The 24,512-nt window shown below is 39.4% G+C and overlaps 1 protein-coding gene across 6 annotated transcripts in view; it reads right to left on the reverse strand.

Annotated features, from left to right (window-relative positions):
* Positions 1–24,512, reverse strand: part of CHRNA2 (cholinergic receptor nicotinic alpha 2 subunit) — a 254,947-nt gene that overhangs the window by 14,142 nt on the left and 216,293 nt on the right. For 5 of the 6 annotated variants that reach the window (XM_073561932.1, XM_073561929.1, XM_073561931.1 and 2 more), the window contains 2 exons: positions 15,375–15,484; positions 166–1,204 (listed from right to left, as the gene is read on the reverse strand). In XM_073561932.1, the coding sequence (XP_073418033.1) occupies positions 166–1,204; positions 15,375–15,484 (1,149 nt within the window). Of the gene's footprint in view, positions 1–165; positions 1,205–15,374; positions 15,485–16,072; positions 16,191–24,512 lie in introns of those variants that run through there. The other variant, XM_073561934.1, reaches the window with a different exon arrangement.

Below are 24,512 nucleotides of genomic sequence, written 5' to 3' on the forward strand. Positions count from 1 at the left end.
TCATATTTGGTACACTCTACTTAACCCTCCATATCCAAGTCAGTCTACCATGTCTAATTTTATCACAGAACCCAGATCTTTAGAACCAAGCATCTAGAACCCATCTTTGGATACAAACTTTAACATCATGGATCTAACCAAAGTTAAAAAGAAAGTGCTACTTACAGAAAAGTCAGCGTCCTCAGCCCGCAGGTGGTCCGCTATATAATGTACTCCTTCCAAAGCTTTTAAAATACTCGGAGAGAGCAAAAAATTAGGTTCCAAATTTTCCACTTTGCTCTGACGAGGGGTCTGGCACTGCCCCCCAGGCACTAGATGGTTATAGTCATATCGATACTGAAGGCTGTGGTTGTGGCTGGAGATATGATGTACATGGCAGGGTGGCATCTCAGCCTCCGATTCCCCCCACTTCTCGTCCACATCAGTCTCCATCCAATATTTGGATGTACTGAGTTTAAGCTCCGGAGGATCGTATTGACTGAAAATCTCCTCTACGGGAGCTGGTGGCCTCTTCATAAACAGCCACCTGGGTATGTGATCCAAAAAGACCGAACGCACCCAGAGAGGCATCTTGTGAGTACTAGGCGACCGGTGGTGGACATTCAACACAAACACCGTGATGACTATGGAGAGAGTTACGAAGATCATGGTGAAGAGCAGATACTCCCCGATCAATGGGATCACCAAGGAGGTGGAAGGGATGATCTCCGTAATCAGCAACAGGAAGACAGTGAGAGATAAAAGTACTGAGATACACAAAGTGATCTTCTCCCCACAATCCGATGGCAGATAAAAGACCAAGACAGTAAGGCAGGAGATCAGAAGACACGGGATGATCAAATTTATGGTGTAGAACAAGGGCAACCTCCGTATGATAAAGTAATAGGTGATGTCGGGATAGATCTCGGTGCAGCAATCATATTTTTTAGAATTGTATGTCCCAACAGCATTGACGATGGCCCACTCTCCGCTCTCCCAGTAGTCCTTCAGGTCCACGTTTCGCTCCATGCTCTCCAAGTCGATATTGGCTTTGTCATAGGTCCATGAACCAAATTTCATCTTGCAGTTCTGCTGGTCAAAAGGGAAGAAGGTGACATCGATGCTGCAAGAGCTCTTATAGATGGCAGGAGGAACCCACTTTACCATCCCATTGTGAAAGAGGTGAGCCTTAGTCATGTGCGTTATGGCAAATTCCCCGTCAGCACTGATGGAAAAGAAAAAGAAACAATAATTAATGAAAATTTTGGGTTTGCAAGTTTATCCTTGTTTTGTCCTCAACGTCGCCCCCATGCTGAGTGAGTAACGTTATATCAGCTACAAAGTGACAGATGCTGTGTGAATGTATAGGTCACATAAAACTGCTATTTTGCTCAAATAATCTAAACTTAAAAAACAATTTTATTACAATATTATGTAAATATCTATAATACTGAACCAGTAGTGTACCCTAATATACTACAGTGCTGCCCCTATGTACGGGAATATAACTACTATAATACTGCCCCTATGTACAAGAATATAACTACTATAATACTGCCCCCTATTTACAAGAATATAACTACTATAATACTGCTCCCTATGTACAAGAATATAACTACTATAATACTGCTCCTATGTACAAGAATATAACTACTATAATACTGCTCCTATGTACAAGAATATAACTACTATAATACTGCCCCCATGTACAAGAATATAACTACTATGATACTGCCCCCTATGTACAAGAATATAACTACTATAATACTGCTCCTATGTACAAGAATATAACTACTATAATACTGCCCCCATGTACAAGAATATAACTACTATAACACTGCCCCCTATTTACAAGAATATAACTACTATAATACTGCTCCCTATGTACAAGAATATAACTACTATAATACTGCTCCTATGTACAAGAATATAACTACTATAATACTGCTCCTATGTACAAGAATATAACTACTATAATACTGCCCCTATGTACAAGAATATAACTACTATAATACTGCCCCCATGTACAAGAATATAACTACTATAACACTGCCCCCTATTTACAAGAATATAACTACTATAATACTGCTCCCTATGTACAAGAATATAACTACTATAATACTGCCCCCTATGTACAAGAATATAACTAGTATAATACTGCCCCCTATGTACAAGAATATAACTACTATAATACTGCCCCCATGTACAAGAATATAACTACTATAATACTGCCCCTATGTACAAGAATATAACTACTATAATACTGCTCCTATGTACAATAATATAACTACTATAATACTGCTCCTATGTACAAGAATATAACTACTATAATACTGCCCCCTATTTACAAGAATATAACTACTATAATACTGCTCCCTATGTACAAGAATATAACTACTATAATACTGCTCCTATGTACAAGAATATAACTACTATAATACTGCCCCTATGTACAAGAATATAACTACTATAATACTGCCCCCATGTACAAGAATATAACTACTATAACACTGCCCCCTATTTACAAGAATATAACTACTATAATACTGCTCCTATGTACAAGAATATAACTACTATAATACTGCCCCTATGTACAAGAATATAACTACTATAATACTGCCCCTATTTACAAGAATATAACTACTATAATACTGCTCCTATGTACAAGAATATAACTACTATAATACTGCTCCTATGTACAAGAATATAACTACTATAATACTGCCCCCATGTACAAGAATATAACTACTATAACACTGCCCCCTATTTACAAGAATATAATTACTATAATACTGCTCCCTATGTACAAGAATATAACTACTATAATACTGCCCCCTATGTACAAGAATATAACTACTATAATACTGCCCCCATGTACAAGAATATAACTACTATAATACTGCCCCTATGTACAAGAATATAACTACTATAATACTGCCCCCATGTACAAGAATATAACTACTATAACACTGCCCCCTATTTACAAGAATATAACTACTATAATACTGCTCCCTATGTACAAGAATATAACTACTATAATACTGCCCCCTATGTACAAGAATATAACTACTATAATACTGCCCCCTATGTACAAGAATATAACTACTATAATACTGCCCCCATGTACAAGAATATAACTACTATAATACTGCCCCTATGTACAAGAATATAACTACTATAATACTGCCCCCATGTACAAGAATATAACTACTATAACACTGCCCCCTATTTACAAGAATATAACTACTATAATACTGCTCCCTATGTACAAGAATATAACTACTATAATACTGCCCCCTATGTACAAGAATATAACTACTATAATACTGCCCCCTATGTACAAGAATATAACTACTATAATACTGCCCCTATGTACAAGAATATAACTACTATAATACTGCCCCCATGTACAAGAATATAACTACTATAACACTGCCCCCTATTTACAAGAATATAACTACTATAATACTGCTCCCTATGTACAAGAATATAACTACTATAATACTGCTCCTATGTACAAATATATAACTACTATAATACTGCCCCCATGTACAAGAATATAACTACTATAACACTGCCCCCTATGTACAAGAATAAAACTACTATAATACTGCCCCCTATGTACAAGAATATAACTACTATGATACTGCTCCTATGTACAAGAATATAACTACTATAATACTGCCCCCATGTACAAGAATATAACTACTATAATACTGCCCCTATGTACAAGAATATAACTACTATAATACTGCTCCTATGTACAAGAATATAACTACTATAACACTGCCCCCTATTTACAAGAATATAACTACTATAATACTGCTCCCTATGTACAAGAATATAACTACTATAATACTGCTCCTATGTACAAGAATATAACTACTATAATACTGCTCCTATGTACAAGAATATAACTACTATAATACTGCCCCATGTACAAGAATATAACTACTATAATACTGCCCCTATGTACAAGAATATAACTACTATAATACTTCCCCCATGTACAAGAATATAACTACTATAACACTGCCCCCTATTTACAAGAATATAACTACTATAATACTGCTCCCTATGTACAAGAATATAACTACTATAATACTGCCCCCTATGTACAAGAATATAACTACTATAATACTGCCCCCATGTACAAGAATATAACTACTATAATACTGCCCCCTATGTACAAGAATAAAACTACTATAATACTGCCCCCTATGTACAAGAATATAACTACTATGATACTGCTCCTATGTACAAGAATATAACTACTATAATACTGCCCCCATGTACAAGAATATAACTACTATAATACTGCCCCTATGTACAAGAATATAACTACTATAATACTGCTCCTATGTACAAGAATATAACTACTATAACACTGCCCCCTATTTACAAGAATATAACTACTATAATACTGCTCCCTATGTACAAGAATATAACTACTATAATACTGCTCCTATGTACAAGAATATAACTACTATAATACTGCTCCTATGTACAAGAATATAACTACTATAATACTGCCCCATGTACAAGAATATAACTACTATAATACTGCCCCTATGTACAAGAATATAACTACTATAATACTTCCCCCATGTACAAGAATATAACTACTATAACACTGCCCCCTGTGTACAAGAATATAACTACTATAATACTGCTCCTATGTACAAGAATATAACTACTATAATACTGCCCCTATGTACAAGAATATAACTACTATAATACTGCCCCTATGTACAAGAATATAACTACTATAATACTGCCCCTATGTACAAGAATATAACTACTATAATACTGCTCCCTATGTACAAGAATATAACTACTATAATACTGCCCCCTATGTACAAGAATATAACTACTATAATACTGCCCCCTATGTACAAGAATATAACTACTATAATACTGCCCCCATGTACAAGAATATAACTACTATAATACTGCCCCTATGTACAAGAATATAACTACTATAATACTGCCCCCCATGTACAAGAATATAACTACTATAACACTGCCCCCTATTTACAAGAATATAACTACTATAATACTGCTCCCTATGTACAAGAATATAACTACTATAATACTGCCCCCTATGTACAAGAATATAACTACTATAATACTGCCCCCTATGTACAAGAATATAACTACTATAATACTGCCCCTATGTACAAGAATATAACTACTATAATACTGCCCCCATGTACAAGAATATAACTACTATAACACTGCCCCCTATTTACAAGAATATAACTACTATAATACTGCTCCCTATGTACAAGAATATAACTACTATAATACTGCTCCTATGTACAAATATATAACTACTATAATACTGCCCCCATGTACAAGAATATAACTACTATAACACTGCCCCCATGTACAAGAATAAAACTACTATAATACTGCCCCCTATGTACAAGAATATAACTACTATGATACTGCTCCTATGTACAAGAATATAACTACTATAATACTGCCCCCATGTACAAGAATATAACTACTATAATACTGCCCCTATGTACAAGAATATAACTACTATAATACTGCTCCTATGTACAAGAATATAACTACTATAACACTGCCCCCTATTTACAAGAATATAACTACTATAATACTGCTCCCTATGTACAAGAATATAACTACTATAATACTGCTCCTATGTACAAGAATATAACTACTATAATACTGCTCCTATGTACAAGAATATAACTACTATAATACTGCCCCCATGTACAAGAATATAACTACTATAATACTGCCCCTATGTACAAGAATATAACTACTATAATACTTCCCCCATGTACAAGAATATAACTACTATAACACTGCCCCCTATTTACAAGAATATAACTACTATAATACTGCTCCCTATGTACAAGAATATAACTACTATAATACTGCCCCCTATGTACAAGAATATAACTACTATAATACTGCCCCCATGTACAAGAATATAAATACTATAATACTGCCCCTATGTACAAGAATATAACTACTATAATACTGCCCCCATGTACAAGAATATAACTACTATAACACTGCCCCCTATTTACAAGAATATAACTACTATAATACTGCTCCCTATGTACAAGAATATAACTACTATAATACTGCCCCCTATGTACAAGAATATAACTAGTATAATACTGCCCCCTATGTACAAGAATATAACTACTATAATACTGCCCCCTATGTACAAGAATATAATTACTATAATACTGCCCTATATACAAGAATATAACTACTATAATACTGCCCCTATGTACAAGAATATAACTACTATAATACTGCCCCCTATTTACAAGAATATAACTACTATAATACTGCTCCTATGTACAAGAATATAACTACTATAATACTGCCCCTATGTACAAGAATATAACTACTATAATACTGCCCCCATGTACAAGAATATAACTTCTATAACACTGCCCCCTATTTACAAGAATATAACTACTATAATACTGCTCCCTATGTACAAGAATATAACTACTATAATACTGCCCCCTATGTACAAGAATATAACTACTATAATACTGCCCCCTATGTACAAGAATATAACTACTATAATACTGCCCCCATGTACAAGAATATAACTACTATAATACTGCCCCTATGTACAAGAATATAACTACTATAATACTGCCCCCATGTACAAGAATATAACTACTATAACACTGCCCCCTATTTACAAGAATATAACTACTATAATACTGCTCCCTATGTACAAGAATATAACTACTATAATACTGCCCCCTATGTACAAGAATATAACTACTATAATACTGCCCCCTATGTACAAGAATATAACTACTATAATACTGCCCCCTATGTACAAGAATATAACTACTATAATACTGCCCCTATGTACAAGAATATAACTACTATAATACTGCTCCCATGTACAAGAATATAACTACTATAACACTGCCCCCTATTTACAAGAATATAACTACTATAATACTGCTCCCTATGTACAAGAATATAACTACTATAATACTGCTCCTATGTACAAATATATAACTACTATAATACTGCCCCCATGTACAAGAATATAACTACTATAACACTGCCCCCTATGTACAAGAATAAAACTACTATAATACTGCCCCCTATGTACAAGAATATAACTACTATAATACTGCTCCTATCTACAAGAATATAACTACTATAATACTGCCCCCTATGTACAAGAATATAACTACTATAATTCTGCCTCTATGTACAAGAATATAACTACTATAATACTGCCCCTATGTCAAGAATATAACTACTATAAAACTGCTCCCATGTACAAGAATATAACTACTATAATACTGCCCCCTATGTACAAGAATATAACTACTATAATACTGCCCCTACGTACAGGAATATAATTACTATAATACTGCTCCCATGTACAAGAATATAACTACTATAATACTGCTCCCTATGTACAAGAATATAACTACTATAATACTGCCCCTATTTACAAGAATATAACTACTATAATACTGCCCCTTATGTACAAGAATATAACTACTATAATACTGCCCCCTGTGTACAAAAATATAACTACTATAAAACTGCCCCTGCGCACAGGAATATAACTACTATAATACTGCTCCCATGTACAAGAATATAACTACTATAACACTGCTCCTATGTACAAGAATATAACTACTATAATACTGCTCCCATGTACAAGAATATAACTACTATAATACTGCTCCCATGTACAAGAATATAACTACTATAATACTGCTCCCTATGTACAAGAATATAACTACTATAATACTGCCCCTATGTACAAGAATATAACTACTATAATACTGCTCCTATGTACAAGAATATAACTACTATAATACTGCTCCCATGTACAAGAATATAACTACTATAATACTGCCCCTATGAACAAGAATATAACTACTATAATACTGCCCCCTATGTACAAGAATATAACTACTATAATACTGCCCCCTGTGTACAAAAATATAACTACTATAAAACTGCTCCCATGTACAAGAATATAACTACTATAATACTGCTCCCTATGTACAAGAATATAACTACTATAATACTGCTCCCTATGTACAACAATATAACTACTATAATACTGCCCCTATGTACAAGAATATAACTACTATAATACTGCCCCTACGTACAGGAATATAACTACTATAATACTGCTCCCATGTACAAGAATATGACTACTATAATACTGCTCCCTATGTACAAGAATATAACTACTATAATACTGCCCCTATGAACAAGAATATAACGACTATAATACTGCTCCCTATGTACAAGAATATACTATAAAACTGCCCCCTATGTACAAGAATATAACTACTATAATACTGCCCCTATGTACAAGAATTTAACTACTATAATACTGCCCCTATGTACAAGAATATAACTACTATAATACTGCTCCTATGTACAAGAATATAACTACTATAATACTGCTCCTATGTACAAGAATATAACTACTATAATACTGCCCCTATGTACAAGAATATAACTACTATAATACTGCTCCTATGTACAAGAATATAACTACTATAATACTGCTCCTATGTACAAGAATATAACTACTATATTACTGCTCCCTATGTACAAGAATATAACTACTATAATACTGCCCCTATGTACAAGAATATAACTACTATAATACTGCTCCTATGTACAAGAATATAACTACTATAATACTGCCCCTATGAACAAGAATATAACTACTATAATACTGCCCCTATGAACAAGAATATAACGACTATAATACTGCCCCCAATGTACAAGAATATAACTACTATAATACTGCCCCTATGTACAAGAATATAACTACTATAATACTGCCCCTATGTACAAGAATATAACTACTATAATACTGCCCCTATGTACAAGAATATAACTACTATAATACTGCCCCTATGTACAAGAATATAACTACTATAATACTGCCCCTATGTACAAGAATATACAGTTGTGACCAAAAGTATTGACACCCCTGCAATTCTGTCAGATAATACTCAGTTTCTTCCTGAAAATGATTGCAAACACAAATTCTTTGGTATTATTATCTTCATTTAATTTGTCTTAAATGAAAAAACACAAAAGAGAATGAAGCAAAAAGCAAAACATTGATCATTTCACACAAAACTCCAAAAATGGGCCAGACAAAAGTATTGGCACCCTCAGCCTAATACTTGGTTGCACAACCTTTAGCCAAAATAACTGCGACCAACCGCTTCCGGTTTCTTACAATGATCTGCTGGAATTTTAGACCATTCTTCTTTGGCAAACTACTCCAGGTCCTTGATATTTGAAGGGTGCCTTCTCCAAACTGCCATTTTTAGATCTCTCCACAGGTGTTCTATGGGATTCAGGTCTGGACTCATTGCTGGCCACCTTAGAAGTCTCCAGTGCTTTCTCTCAAACCATTTTCTAGTGCTTTTTGAAGTGTGTTTTGGGTCATTGTCCTGCTGGAAGAGCCATGACCTCTGAGGGAGACCCAGCTTTCTCACACTGGGCCCTACATTATGCTGCAAAACTTGTTGGTAGTCTTCTGACTTCATAATGCCATGCACACGGTCAAGCAGTCCAGTGCCAGAGGCAGCAAAGCAACCCCAAAACATCAGGGAACCTCCGCCATGTTTGACTGTAGGGACCGTGTTCTTTTCTTTGAATGCCTCTTTTTTTCTCCTGTAAACTCTATGTTGATGCCTTTGCCCAAAAAGCTCTACTTTTGTCTCATCTGACCAGAGAACATTCTTCCAAAACGTTTTAGGCTTTTTCAGGTAAGTTTTGGCAAACTCCAGCCTGGCTTTTTATGTCTCGGGGTAAGAAGTGGGGTCTTCCTGTGTCTCCTACCATACAGTCCCTTTTCATTCAGACGCCGACGGATAGTACGGGTTGACACTGTTGTACCCTCGGACTGCAGGGCAGCTTGAACTTGTGTGGATGTTAGTTGAGGTTCTTTATCCAACATCCGCACAATCTTGCGTTGAAGTCTCTTGTCAATTTTTCTTTTCCGTCCACATCTAGGGAGGTTAGCCACAGTGCCATGGGCTTTACAGTTCTTGAGGACACTGCGCACGGTAGACACAGGAACATTCAGGTCTTTGGAGATGGACTTGTAGCCTTGAGATTGCTCATGCTTCCTCACAATTTGGTTTCTCAAGTCCTCAGACAGTTCTTTGGTCTTCTTTCTTTTCTCCATGCTCAATGTGGTACACACAAGGACACAGGACAGAGGTTGAGTCAACTTTAATCCATGTCAACTGGCTGCAAGTGTGATTTAGTTATTGCCAACACCTGTTAGGTGCCACAGGTAAGTTACAGGTGCTGTTAATTACACAAATTAGAGAAGCATCACATGATTTTTCGAACAGTGCCAATACTTTTGTCCACCCTCTTTTTTATGTTTGGTGTGGAATTATATCCAATTTGGCTTTAGGACAATTCTTTTTGTGTTTTACATTTAAGACAAATTAAATGAAGATAATAATACCAAAGAATTTGTGTTTGCAATCATTTTCAGGAAGAACCTGAGTATTATCTGACAGAATTGCAGGGGTGTCAATACTTTTGGCCACAACTGTAACTACTATAATACTGCCCCTATGTACAAGAATATAACTACTATAATACTGCTCCTATGTACAAGAATATAACTACTATAATACTGCCCCTATGTACAAGAATATAACTACTATAATACTGCTCCTATGTACAAGAATATAACTACTATAATACTGCCCCTATGTACAAGAATATAACTACTATACTGTAATACTGCCCACTAGTTACAGTGATATAATTACTATTTGACATACAGTATTTGATTTTTTAAGTCAATGTTTTTAAATCTCCTCTTGTAATTTAGAGTCTTGTATTGTTGGTAATAAATCAGTCACACAGTGAAGTTCCAATCCTATGAAGATGTTACCATTGATTATCTGTTTTTGACATTTGTGTCCCTTTTTTATTGGTTCATCAGTAGTAGAATTGTTTGTGTATTATTGGTGTCATGATCCAGGTCGGGATTTGCTTCTTGCTTTTCTTTCCCCGGCCTGGTCATGGAGGGGTGAACTTTTCCAGTCTCTCTTTGGTTCTTGGGTTGCTATTTATTGGTGCTGTTTTTGGTAGCCTTTGTCAGTGATAGTTCTTGTCCTTGGCTTGAGCAGCTGATCCGTATACCCTAGTGATCCTTCTGCCTCTGACTACCCGTGTGTGTGTCTGACCCTTTCCCTCTACCTGACTTTGTGTACTTTCGGTGATTTCCCTACAGTGTTTGACTCGGCTTGAACTCTGCCTCTGATTTCTCTGTCTCTGGCACTACAGTACGTTCCCCTACTGGCTTGACCCACTGGTTTGTACCTCGACTCCTCTTACCGTCTCACGTTTTTGGCTCGTCCCTGACCTCGTGCATTGCTGAGGCCTCTGGTACTTTGTCTTCCTGTTTGTTGCTGACTCCGGCCTGTCTGACTACTCTGCCGCCTCCTGGTGGCGGCCTGCACTTCTGCTCCGAGGTGCTACACAGTAAGTGCAACCCTTTTTCCCGTCACAGCACCCCCTGGTGGTGGCTGCGCGCAACTGCTCCACAGTTGCTTTACATTTGGCTTGTTGATATACAATTAATAATTCGCTGCTGAATATATTTCTCTATTTGTCAGGATCCGTCTCAGGACATAATTTCTTATTCATAGATTATTCTTGGTCATTTATTTTAAGCAGCACGGGATCCTGATTTATAAATCACAGTTGAATCAGAAGGAACAAAATGAGTTTTTTTCGAAAATTAACCAATTTGCGGTGAGAGGCAAAGATTTCTCTTAGATTGAAATAACATAGAAAGAAAAATCAATTTCCAAGTAGCATGGGTCATTTTCTATTACTGCAGCCACCGGGAGAGGATGTTACAATGATGCATTGTTAATACCTATGGTGGAAGAACGCTGAGGCTTCAGATTGTATACCTAGAAATAGATGCCTTGTGCCTAGTGATTGGGAGAGGGAGCAAAATACTAAAAAATAACAGGAAAAAGTAAAAATGTGCAGAAAATTGGCATACTTGTTGACTGGATTAGCAGTAAATTGCAACCAAGAGGAAAAAATTAACTGTGGTCCACTCAGCTAAGAGCAATAGGGATGAAAATCATAGCCAAAACTTGGTTTTATGGGCAAATCCTCCACAATTTTCTAGTGGTACTTCTATTGCAGGTCCTCAGAGGTGGGGCTTGCTCAGGTCCCACCCCTGAGGGTCTGCACTAACCATATAGAATATCACTTTTGCCGAATGTTCTTTAGAAAGGGTTGCCAGCATCACACCTGTCCATGGGTCATGTCTGTTATTTCAGTACCAGATACAATCTGTCTCGGAAAAAATATAATTGTTAGGAAAAATATAGTTGGCTGAGGCCATACATGGGATGTGGTGCTTTTAAAGAGGCAACAGACATCAGTATTATGAATGCCATGTAGGTGTTGTAGGACGCTGATACAATTTTTGCATAGGGATCTAGTGTTACGCACGTGGTTGTGGTCTGGGGAGAACTTGGAGGGGCGTTACTAAGCATGCACCTGACTCTTCGCTAGAGTTGTCCCTGATGGTGGGGTTAGACTTGGCTTGAGGTGAACGCCAGATGCTACTTCCAGGATGGAGCCATGGCTACTGACCCCCATGCAGGGACTGGGAAGCAGGACCGGCCAGTAACTGGTTAGCGGGATGGTATGGCACAAGCAAGACTCGAACGGGAACACAGGATGGGCACAGCACAGGATAACAGATGCAGTTACACAGGTGCAAGTTCAGACTGAGCAGGTAGGCGGCAAAGGTACAGGTCAGGAATATCAGGATCGGGACTAGGCACAGTCAGGATGGATTTGGGACCATGTATAGCAGGGTGGGCTGGGACAGGTACACGCGGAGCGGACCGGTTCAGTAGTATGGGGACTTCACAACTAACTAGCAGGAAACACACAGACTAACTAAAGTTGCTAAGGCACCTCCCAATAGGGGAGGGTGCCTTATATAAGACATCTCCCAGCTATTGGCAGGGGACTTTGTTAGCAGCACGCAGGCTGGTCCTTTAATCTGGGAGTGCGGTGCGCGCTTTAAGCTCTCTCACAGGAGATCTGCATGCCGCGGGCAGGTCCTGTGAGCAGACAGATGTCGAGGGAGCGTGGACGGATAAGTACCTGCAGGGAGGAAGGAGAGGACATGTGCGGGGGCGCCGGCAGTTTCCTAACATCCATGAGCTTCAAATTACATCTGTGCATGCAAAGGAGCATAGTGTACAATATTAAGAAAAGTTTGTGCCCCCTCTTAGCTGCCTCATATCATTGCATATTTGTGAATCTGAAAAACTTTTAATTCTCAAATAGAAGAGCATATTGGTTCACCTAGAAAGAGGGACTGCAGAATAATAATGGAGTGGGTAGGGTGGCAGACAATAAGACAGTTCGTCCCTCCGAATTACACACTGCCAGGTAATAGGCATTTGCCAAGCTGCAGTCTGTGATACTCCAGCTATCCGCACCCTCACAACAGCACAAACATGCCATGATGGATTGTTACATCTGCTAGCTGTATGGCGAGCCGGCCTGGCAGGATAATTGCTTTGTTATGCAAAATACCGGCAGTGAATGGAATTGACAGGCTTCTCAGTTGCTCCCTGTGATCTGAACTCATTAAGCCACTAAATTAAAGTGACTTTTGATAGATGAAGGCAATTTATTACTATGTAAACCGAAAAAAAATGCAGCAAAGTCTCCAAGTATGGTATGTAATGGGATGAAAAAATAAACACTGATGCATGGCTCCTCATGGGAGTGGAGAGGGCTGGCTTATATGAGAAAAATGGGCAAATTGACATAATCTAAGGGCCTTCAACACCCATCAACCCAACTCATGTCATAGGCATAACAGTATCCCAGCAGATGGTGACCAATTATGACCCAAAAGTTTGGTCCAGTAAGTGGGATCAATTGGGTCTGACTTCAGAAACCCCTGATAATTTTTTCTCTGCAACAGAAAATCTTAAAAATAGCTAACCACATAAGATCACAGAGTTACATCACTTTATAGCTCAGTATTGAAGAGTTACTCCAAAGCCAATATCTGTGCTCCCGAGGAGCAAACTCATAGCTTCCTATTAGGACAGCCCAATTCTGAATATTCCGAGTCACCAAAATCTTCACCAGTGGTAGGAATAGGATATTATTATAATGGTGATAACTTTTAAAATATGTTTTGCATCTGTATACTTAATTTTGCACCCTTGTTCCCCATTTCTCATGGATTGTGGGTGGGACGCTGAGATCTGTGAAAAGTTATGCCTTTGTAGTGAGCACCATTCTTTTTCAGTATGGGCAATCTTCAGCTCTGTACATGTGGAGGTACTGTCACGTGGACCCGTCCTGTGTGACACGACCCACAGGCCGGTAACTGAAACAACAAGACACGGCACATGTAACTGTCCTGTGTGACACGACCCACAGGCCGGTAACTAAAGCAACAAGACACGGGGGAAGGGGAAACAGTTACAACGGTGGGCCCTGCGATAGGGAACGGGGACGTGGAGACCTCCTGCACTCCCCTGAGTCAGTGTCCCTCACACTCCTAACGTTCCCTATACAGGCTCTCACCTGTCGCCGAGCCGGAACCTGTCACCCTAGCACACCCTACACCTATCCCTTGCTAGGGAGCTGGGAGGTGCAGGCACTGGCCCCACCGCTGTACTAATACACACCAGGGAAAAATACAAACAGGGAAACACCACTTAGCTTTGCTCTGTTGCTCTTGCTCCCAGCAACAGAGTCCACCACCAGAATGCAGCTTTCCTTCTGAATAGCTGCCACCAAGCTCTGTCAGAGCTGCAAGGAAATCCCCTCTGTGACTCCTTCCACACCAGGACTCTGTCTGTGCTGCAAGGAACTCTCTCTAGCTCCTTCCTCCACCAAGGATGGTTGGAAATGACCACTATCACCAACAGTGATTGCAACACCTGACACTCTTTTATAGCAGAGCCAGAGCAATCACACCTGCTTTATAATCACATGCACTAAACTAAAAAAACAGAGGGCAATGACCCTAACGGCCACCGGGGGCAAAACTAGAACTGAAACCACAACAGTGCAATGACCCTAATGGCCACCGGGGGCAAAACTATCTTTAAGCACCACAGCTTAAGGAAAAAAAAAGGTTACTAGTGCATTTTATCTGTCATGATCCAGCATGAATCATGACAGGTACTTATTCGGGGCACGACTATAGAGGGTCCATGGTTCTCTTCCACATGGGACACATCAGTAATATAAGTAGTATATAATAAGGGAGGGCAGTGTTACATGCCATTGAATGGTGACCCAGAAGCTTGTAGTTATTATGCCCCTGTACTTACTTGTTGTACAGGACAATATCCGGGATCCAGATCATCTCTGATGGGACTCGTATGGAGGTGACGTTATCGTAGTCTGCTGGGTTCCATCGCAGTTTGTAGTCGTTCCATTCCTATGAAAGATCACAGTTTAGAAACATAAGTCACCGTCTATGACCATCCGAAAAGTTGCCGGGAAAAGATTCCCAGGGCAGTGTACTTTGTGTACTCACATACATTGAAAAATAAAAAAAGACATGAACATACAGAAAAGATTTATCTTATACTTTCTTGTTCAGTTGGCATACACTCTAAAATGCTGACCATTGAATTAAGGGTCAGGAATAGGCAGAAACCAATCTCAATTAGACACTGCCATATCTAAAAGGGAAAATGCCCTAAAGGGTCGACGTCTGGTTATAGAGAGATATACAGAACATATATATACTCCCTCATTAGTAACAGAAGCATTGATCGTATCTCTGGAGTGATTGAAAGGCCAGATTATCTGTTAATGAGAATGTGCTGTTAGGAAATGAACACGTCATTAAATCAAGTTTGTGTGTAGATTTTCAATATTATGTGAATTTTTTTAATATCACAATCTTACTAAAATATGTGATGTCACAGCTCACTTCCTGCTCCTGTATAATGACTGATACCTCTATATAGAGTATATAACACAGGATTCACCATTCACAATAGGTGATGTCACAGCTCACCTCCTCCTGTACGATGACTGATAACACCTCTATATACAGTAGATAACACAGGATCCACCATTCACAATAGGTGATGTCACAGCTCACCTCCTCCTTCTCCTGTAAAATGACTGATATTACCTCTATATACAGTAGATAACACAGAATCCACCATTCACAATAGATTATGTCACAGCTCACCTCCTCCTCCTCCTGTACAATGACTGATAACACCTCTATGTACAGTAGATAACACAGGATCCACGATTTACACTAGGTGATATCACAGCTCACCTCCTCCTCCTGTACCATGACTGATAACACCTCTATATACAGTATATAACACAGTATCCACCATTCACAATAGGTGATGTCACAGCTCACCTCCTCCTCCTGTACCATGACTGATAACACCTCTATATTCAGTATATAACACAGGATCCACCATTCACAATAGGTGATGTCACAGCTCACCTCTGACTAAAGTTCTGTAAATGACCGAGATCACTAAGGGCTCTATCAGACATCAGTGTTTCCAATAGCAGAACGGGTCGCAAAACATCCGGCACACATGCACACTGATGACACACGGATAACATCCCTGTGTCATCAGTGTGACAAGTACCGGCACCTGGGAATCCGCAGTACTGTTTGTGCTGTTCCCCAGCGCCGGGTGCTGAGGTGAAGACAGCTCACATCATTGTCCCCTGCGCACACCTAGATCAGCACTAGCAGAAGACAATACTGAGAGTTGTATTCAACTGTTAGCAGCGAGAGCAAGGGGCGGCTGATGAGATTATTCATCAGCTGCTGGCTGTGCTATCAACAAATAATAAAAAATGACATGGGGTTCTTCTATACTTTTGATAACCAGCCAGGCACAACTGACAGCTTGGGGCTGCAACCCTCGCTGTAAGCTTCAGCAAGGCTGGTTATCAAGAATAGAGGGGACCCCACGCTGTTTTTTTAAAATTATTTAAATAAATAATTTTAAAAAGGCATGGGGTTCCCCTCTATTTTGACAAGCCAAGCTAAAGCAGACAGCTAGGGGCTGCTATTCTCAGGCTAGTTAGGGGCCATAGATATTGACCCCCTCCCAGCCTAAAAACAGCAACCCTAAGCTGCCCCAGGAAAGGCCCATCTATTAGATGTGCAAATTCTGGCACTTTGCCCAGCTCTTTCCACTTGCCCTGTGGTGGTGGCAAGTAGGGTTCATATTTGTGGGGTTGATATCAACTTTGTATTTTCCGATGACATTAAGCCCACAGGTTAGTAATGGAGAGGCGTCTATAAGACACCTATCCTTTACTAATCGTATAGTTGTATTGTAAAGAATCACATAGCCAGAATCTTGTCCTTAATTTGAAATAAAAACAAAACAAAATTTTCCTTTTTTATGTAAAAATAACAAACACAGTTATACTCACCTAATGCACATTCTTTTGAGTCCCTCGTCTCCTGTAATAAAGCAAAAATAAAAACATATCCCTCACCTGACCGTCGTTGTATCCCACGCCGTAATCCATGTCTGGGGATAAACAGTTTTCAACCTGAATGGTGCCAATATGCAACCATCCAGGCTGAGAACCACCGAGGTATGAGCTGCTACGAGTGCAGCATCAGTGAGCAGCGGTGATCTTATTGAGGTTACCACTGGTCACTGGGGCTGCGTTCCCAGCCAGACTCCTGAACTGCGGTGACCATGGTGAGATGGTGAGATCACCGCTCGCACAGTGAGAAAAAGTCTTAGGTCGGAGTCACACACAACCTATAAAAAAATCGTTCCGTTTTTAACGGACCAGAATTGCACAAATGTTTCATGAAGAGTGATCCTTATGTCATCCGATTGGAATGCGAGGATCTGATTTTCTCTTCTCCCATCTAAGCATCCGTGTGACATCCGAATGGCATCCGTATGACAAGATTTTCTCGCCGGCTTTCAAAATGGACATATAATGTAGCCCAATGACAGGTTAAAACACAAATGAAAGAATAGATATAGACACATAGAATACATATATATGGGGTGGCTGGGGGCAGATTTTTTTAGCCAGGGCGGGCCAAAAACAATGGTCCCTCTCTAGGTTATTAATATCTGTCCTCACTCACTGGCTTTCCCTCTCTGGCGGAGAAATTACTGCGGGAGCCCACACAATTTTTTTCAACAAATTAACCCATAATTTAAGACCTACATGTCCCAAATTTTACACACATACCCTAATCTAATTATTAGTCAAATACATATAAAAAAAATAAATGAAATGAAATGGTTTACTGCATGTAAACCATGTGTCATTTCATGTCGGGTTTTGTAATGATTTTACAGAAGCCGGCAATTGATTTAGCGGCTATTCTGCTATGTAGAACTCTATGAAATATAAATCTATATATATGTGTTTCAATGACTTGTGTGTATATAGAATATATATATATATATATACAGCTGTGGCCAAAAGTATTGACACCCCTGCAATTCTGTCAGATAATACTCAGTTTCTTCCTGAAAATGAGTGCAAACACAAATTCTTTGGTATTATTATCTTCATTTAATTTGTCTTAAATGAAAAAACACAAAAGAGAATGAAGCAAAAAGCAAAACATTGATCATTTCACACAAAACTCCAAAAATGGGCCAGACAAAAGTATTGGCACCCTCAGCCTAATACTTGGTTGCACAACCTTTAGCCAAAATAACTGCGACCAACCACTTCCGGTAACCATCAATGAGTTTCTTACAATGCTCTGCTGGAATTTTAGACCATTCTTCTTTGGTAAACTGCTCCAGGTCCCTGATATTTGAAGGGTGCCTTCTCCAAACTGCCATTTTTAGATCTCTCCACAGGTGTTCTATGGGATTCAGGTCTGGACTCATTGCTGGCCACCTTAGAAGTCTCCAGTGCTTTCTCTCAAACCATTTTCTAGTGCTTTTTGAAGTGTGTTTTGGGTCATTGTCCTGCTGGAAGACCCATGACCTCTGAGGGAGATCCAGCTTTCTCACACTGGGCCCTACATTATGCTGCAAAATTTGTTGGTAGTCTTCAGACTTCATAATGCCATGCACACGGTCAAGCAGTCAAGTGCCAGAGGCAGCAAAGCAACCCCAAAACATCAGGGAACCTCCACCATGTTTGACTGTAGGGACCGTGTTCTTTTCTTTGAATGCCTCTTTTTTTCTCCTGTAAACTCTATGTTGATGCCTTTGCCCAAAAAGCTCTACTTTTGTCTCATCTGACCAGAGAACATTCTTCCAAAATGTTTTAGGCTTTTTCAGGTAAGTTTTGGCAAACTCCAGCCTGGCTTTTTTATGTCTTGGGGTAAGAAGTGGGGTCTTCCTGGGTCTCCTACCATACATTCCCTTTTCATTCAGACGCCGACAGATAGTACGGGTTGACACTGCTGTACCTTCAAACTGCAGGGCAGCTTGAACTTGTGTGGATGTTAGTTGAGGTTCTTTATCCAACATCCGTACAATCTTGCGTTGAAATCTCTTGTCAATTTTTCTTTTATGTCCGCATCTAGGGAGGTTAGCCACAGTGCCATGGGCTTTAAACTTCTTGATGACACTGCGCACGGTAGACACAGGAACATTCAGGTCTTTGGAGATGGACTTGTAGCCTTGAGATTGCTCATGCTTCCTCACAATTTGGTTTCTCAAGTCCTCAGACAGTTCTTTGGTCTTCTTTCTTTTCTCCATGCTCAATGTGGTACACACAAGGACACAGGACAGAGGTTGAGTCAACTTTAATCCATGTCAACTGGCTGCAAGTGTGATTTAGTTATTGCCAACACCTGTTAGGTGCCACAGGTAAGTTACAGGTGCTGTTAATTACACAAATTAGAGAAGCATCACATGATTTTTCGAACAGTGCCAATACTTTTGTCCACCCTCTTTTTTATGTTTGGTGTGGAATTATATCCAATTTGGCTTTAGGACAATTATTTTTGTGTTTTTTCATTTAAGACAAATTAAATGAAGATAATAATACCAAAGAATTTGTGTTTGCAATCATTTTCAGGAAGAAACTGAGTATTATCTGACAGAATTGCAGGGGTGTCAATACTTTTGGCCACCACTGTAGGTGTACAACCCAACTCATGAAAATGTAGCAAAATATACTTAATTAAATCAAGCGCTAATCATTCAAGGATCCTCAAGGAATAATTCTGATGACACTGTTCTACAGCCAAATTTGTTCAGGGATGAAAACAGTTGAATAATTAATTTTATGGAGCTGAAAATTAATACGAGGAGTAAATTTGATGATTGGCTCAAATTTTCAAGATCCAGAGAAGCTTATAATTACTTTTGACCCCTTTCATGCAGCTTATAGAAAAATTGCATTTATTATTTGCTCATCATTAGTAGCTCATCTATCACATCATCTATTTAGTCTTTTGAGCCTTTTATCATCTTAGGGCGACAAATCAAAAAAATACCAAGTCAGCTCCGATGAAGTATTCATAATACAGCTGCATCACCTACTTTTATAAATGCTCTCTCTAGGTATACAGTTTTAGGTATTTCTCACGGGTCCTTCTCCGATACCACACAATCAACAGAGCGAGGGAAGTGTGAACAATCCCAAGACCTTTATTATAGGCAAAACTAAAAGGTCCATAAACAATCCACCACACTGAGGATACAATAGTCCAGAACACGAATGCAGTTCAGTAACAGGATGAATGTCCAAGGAGATGAGAGTCCAATAATCCAGCATACAGAGGATAAAATGGGTCCATATGCTTCCCCTTCTCTCTGACGTGCTGTCTTCACACGATCATCAACACACAGCGTCTGACTTGTACAGCTCCTGTCCTCCCCAGCCCCCTCCTTATGTCCAGGGGTAGTCAGACAGGTTGGGGCAGTTTTCAGGCCTCCCAGACCTGACAAAGGTGCCTTGGGGATTAAGGCACTACAGGGGGTTCATCAAGAGGCATAGATACAGTCAGGCTGCAGACAGTAAGTGAGCTAATTCAATTATCAGACTTTTGGAAGGTAATTGAGACTCTAGACAATATGGGGAATACATGGAATGATACAGGGCAACAAGAGAACACTATGGAAATCCGAAAAATATAAATAGACACAAAATGATACCCACATAACATATCACACCATCACAGTATTCTTAGCTTAATTTCTTAGCAGCATATTGACAAGTTTCTATATGTTTTGTCAGATATGCCTCGTTCTTGCATTAATAAAGCGGATAGTTTTTGCTACATTTGCGCAGAAGTCACTTTTACATCACAAAGGCGAAACTTGATTACCATGATAAGGAAAGCCTACAACCTGTATTTTGGCTGCACAATAGATCACGACAGGAATTGGGTGTCACACATATGCTGCAATAGACGTGCATCACATCTTACCCAGTGGTTGCATGTGAAGAGACAATCTATGCCTTTTGCAGTCCCAATGATCTGGAGAGAGCCAATCAGTCACACTACTAATTGCCATATCTGCATGGTGCCCCCATTAGTAAAGGAGTTTCAAGGAAGAAGTGAACTTGACAGTATCCAAGCATTCCATCTGCAATACGTGCAGTACCACATACAGAAGAACTGCCGGTTCCAAAAGCACCAGAAACATTTTCAGTAGTCAAGTGAGGGTGAAGAAGAGGACACTTGGTGTCTTAGTTTTCTGGCTACAGCAGTAAAGCAGAGCTCTTAGGTTCCCGGTTACAGCAGTAAGGCTGAGCTCTTTGATCCCAGGCTACAGGAGTAAAGCTGAGCTCCTAAGTTCCTGGCTACAGCAGGCCTACAGCAGTAAGGCTGAGCTCTTAGGTCCTAGGCTACAGCAGGCCTACAGCAGTAAGGCTGAGCTCTTAGGTCCCAGGCTACAGCAGGCCTACAGCAGTAAGGCTGAGCTGTTAGGTCCCAGGCTACAGCAGGACTACAGCAGTAAGGCTGAGCTCTTAGGTCTAGGGCTATAGCAGTAAGGCTGAATTCTTAGGTCCCAGGCTACAGAAGTAAGGCTGAGCCCTTAGGTCTAAGGCTACAGCAGTAATGTTGAGCTCCTAGGTTCCTGACTACAGCAGTAAGGCTACTTTTACACTTACCGCATTATTTGCGGTCCGGTTTTGCGGGCCGTATCGCCGCATTTTTTGTGGTCTGCCGCAATAATAGACCGCAAAAACATTTGCGGATCGCCGTTTTTTTTTCCCCAATACTATGGAAATAGTATTGGAAAAAAAAACGGCATTCCGCAAAACCGGAAGTCACGGTGCACCTCAAAAACAAACTTCTATTTGTTTTTGTGGCCCCACTGATTTACAATGGGGGCCATGTCCGTACGTCGTATAAAAGATCAAACAAGCTCGATCTTTTATCACAGCCGCAAAAACGGCCCTCACCGCCGTATGGCACACGGCACACCGTGGAACATTTGCGGGCCGATTTTGCGGCCCAATAGAAATCTACTGGGGCCGCAAAATTGGCCAGCAAAAACACTGTAAGTGTAAAAGCAGCCTTAGGCTGAGATCTTAGGTTCCTGGCTACAGCAATAAGGCTGAGCTCTTAGGTCCCAGGCTACAGCAGGGCTACAGAAGTAAGGCTGAGCTCTTAGGTTCCTGGCTACTGCAGTAAAGCTGAGCTCTTAGGTTCTCGACTACAGCAGTGGAATCTCCTAGCGGGGGATGTTTGGATTTCTTCATTCCACAACTGTGATAAAGATGTTGTCCAATATTTCTTCATGGAGTGCAATCTTGTGGCATACAACCACATCAACAGTTTAATAGAAGATTTGAAGATAAGACATAATCCAGAGAAATTGAGGCTCTTCATCGATTCAACCAAAGGAAGGCTAAAAACGGTCTTGCTGCATAATGACAATGTGCTACGTTCAATTCACGTTGGTTCTGAAATCCACATGAAAGAAAGTTATGAAAACATGAAACAGCTGTTGAGGTGCCTGGACTATGGCCAACATGTGTGACCCATCTGTGGTGACTTAAAAGTGGTTGTCCTCTTACTTGGTCTCCAGGGTGGATACACAAAGTACTTCTGCTCTCCAACCAGCACTTGTTGACCTGCATAAGATTGTGTTACCACCATTACGTATCAAGTTGGGCCTAATGAAGAACTTTGTACTCGTAAATGAAATGGATAAAAATGAATAAGCATTCAAGTATCACAAGGATACATTTCTAAGGTTGAGTGAAGCAAAGATAAAATAAGGAGTCTTTACTGGACCTCAAATTTGTAAGCTTCTTCAAGATGAAGAGTTTCTCCATTTGTTGCAGAGCAAGGAAAAGGCGGCATGGGTAGCGTTCGCATTAGTGGTAACTCATTTATGTGAAACTCGAGAGCAGATAACTATGAAGAATTGGTGGAAAATCTCCTCAAAACATATACGGATCTTGGCTGTAACATGTCCGTAAATATTCATTTCCTACATTCGCTTCTAGACTTTTGACCACCAAACTACAGAGCAGTGAGAGACGAGCACGGCGAGAGATTTCACCAAGATATCGCGGCTATGGAGAAAAGATCTCAAGGTAAATGGAATCCATCAAGCTTGCAGATCACTGTTGGTCAATTGTAAGAGATGATCTGATGCTGGAGTACAGGAGACAAGCAAAAGAGAGTTGTCACAGAAACAGGAGCAAATGTTGTGCAATTTCTGTAAAAATTTATAATTTGCGACAGTTTAAGAAATGATTTATCTAGTAGTACGAGAAAAAACTCTTTAATATCCTAGAAACAAGAGATAACTAAAGATTGTAATTGTCATTATGGAATTCAAGAGGACAAAATCCTTGGGAAATGGCTCATTTCATTACTGAACCTGACAACTTTCGAAAATATGTTTCAGCGAATTTCTGACATGAGAGAAAAACGTCAGTATCCTCGAAGTCTGAGCCTAAAATACACGACACCTGAATCATAAGAAACTTTCTGTAAATACGGCTTATCCCCAAAACTGTCTGTGACCACTAATTAAAACTGTATGAAACATGCTTCAATGGAACAGACGCACAATTAACCTCATCTAATAATAAGTGTGAAAAATTCCATTCCCCGCTGATGAGATTCACAGGATACACAGTCACTATATATAGTGCAGCCGACAAAGAGCTCAGCACCGAATGTCACACAAAAACCGATGTCTCAGCATCTCTATTCTTACCTTTAAGAACCAATTTCTGACTAAACGAATCTGCATCTCATTCCTCAAATCCAATAATAAAACTGAATAGAAACAAATCCAATGCCACCGACGTCCAGGAATAAGACTACTCAAAATCAGCTGCCGACCTACTAGAATTTATTTATCCATTTCACTCGCTCATATAGCGCCATTAATTCCACAGCACTTTACAGACATTATCGGCACTGTCCCCATTGGGGTTCATAATCTATATTCCCTATCAGAATATAACTACTATAATACTGCCCCTATGTGCAAGAATATAACTACTATAATACTGCCCCTATGTACAAGAATATAACTACTATA

The sequence above is a fragment of the Dendrobates tinctorius genome, unplaced genomic scaffold, assembly GCF_039654945.1.
Source record: "Dendrobates tinctorius isolate UK_male_01 unplaced genomic scaffold, ASM3965494v1 ptg000332l, whole genome shotgun sequence".
NCBI lineage: Eukaryota > Metazoa > Chordata > Amphibia > Anura > Dendrobatidae > Dendrobates > Dendrobates tinctorius.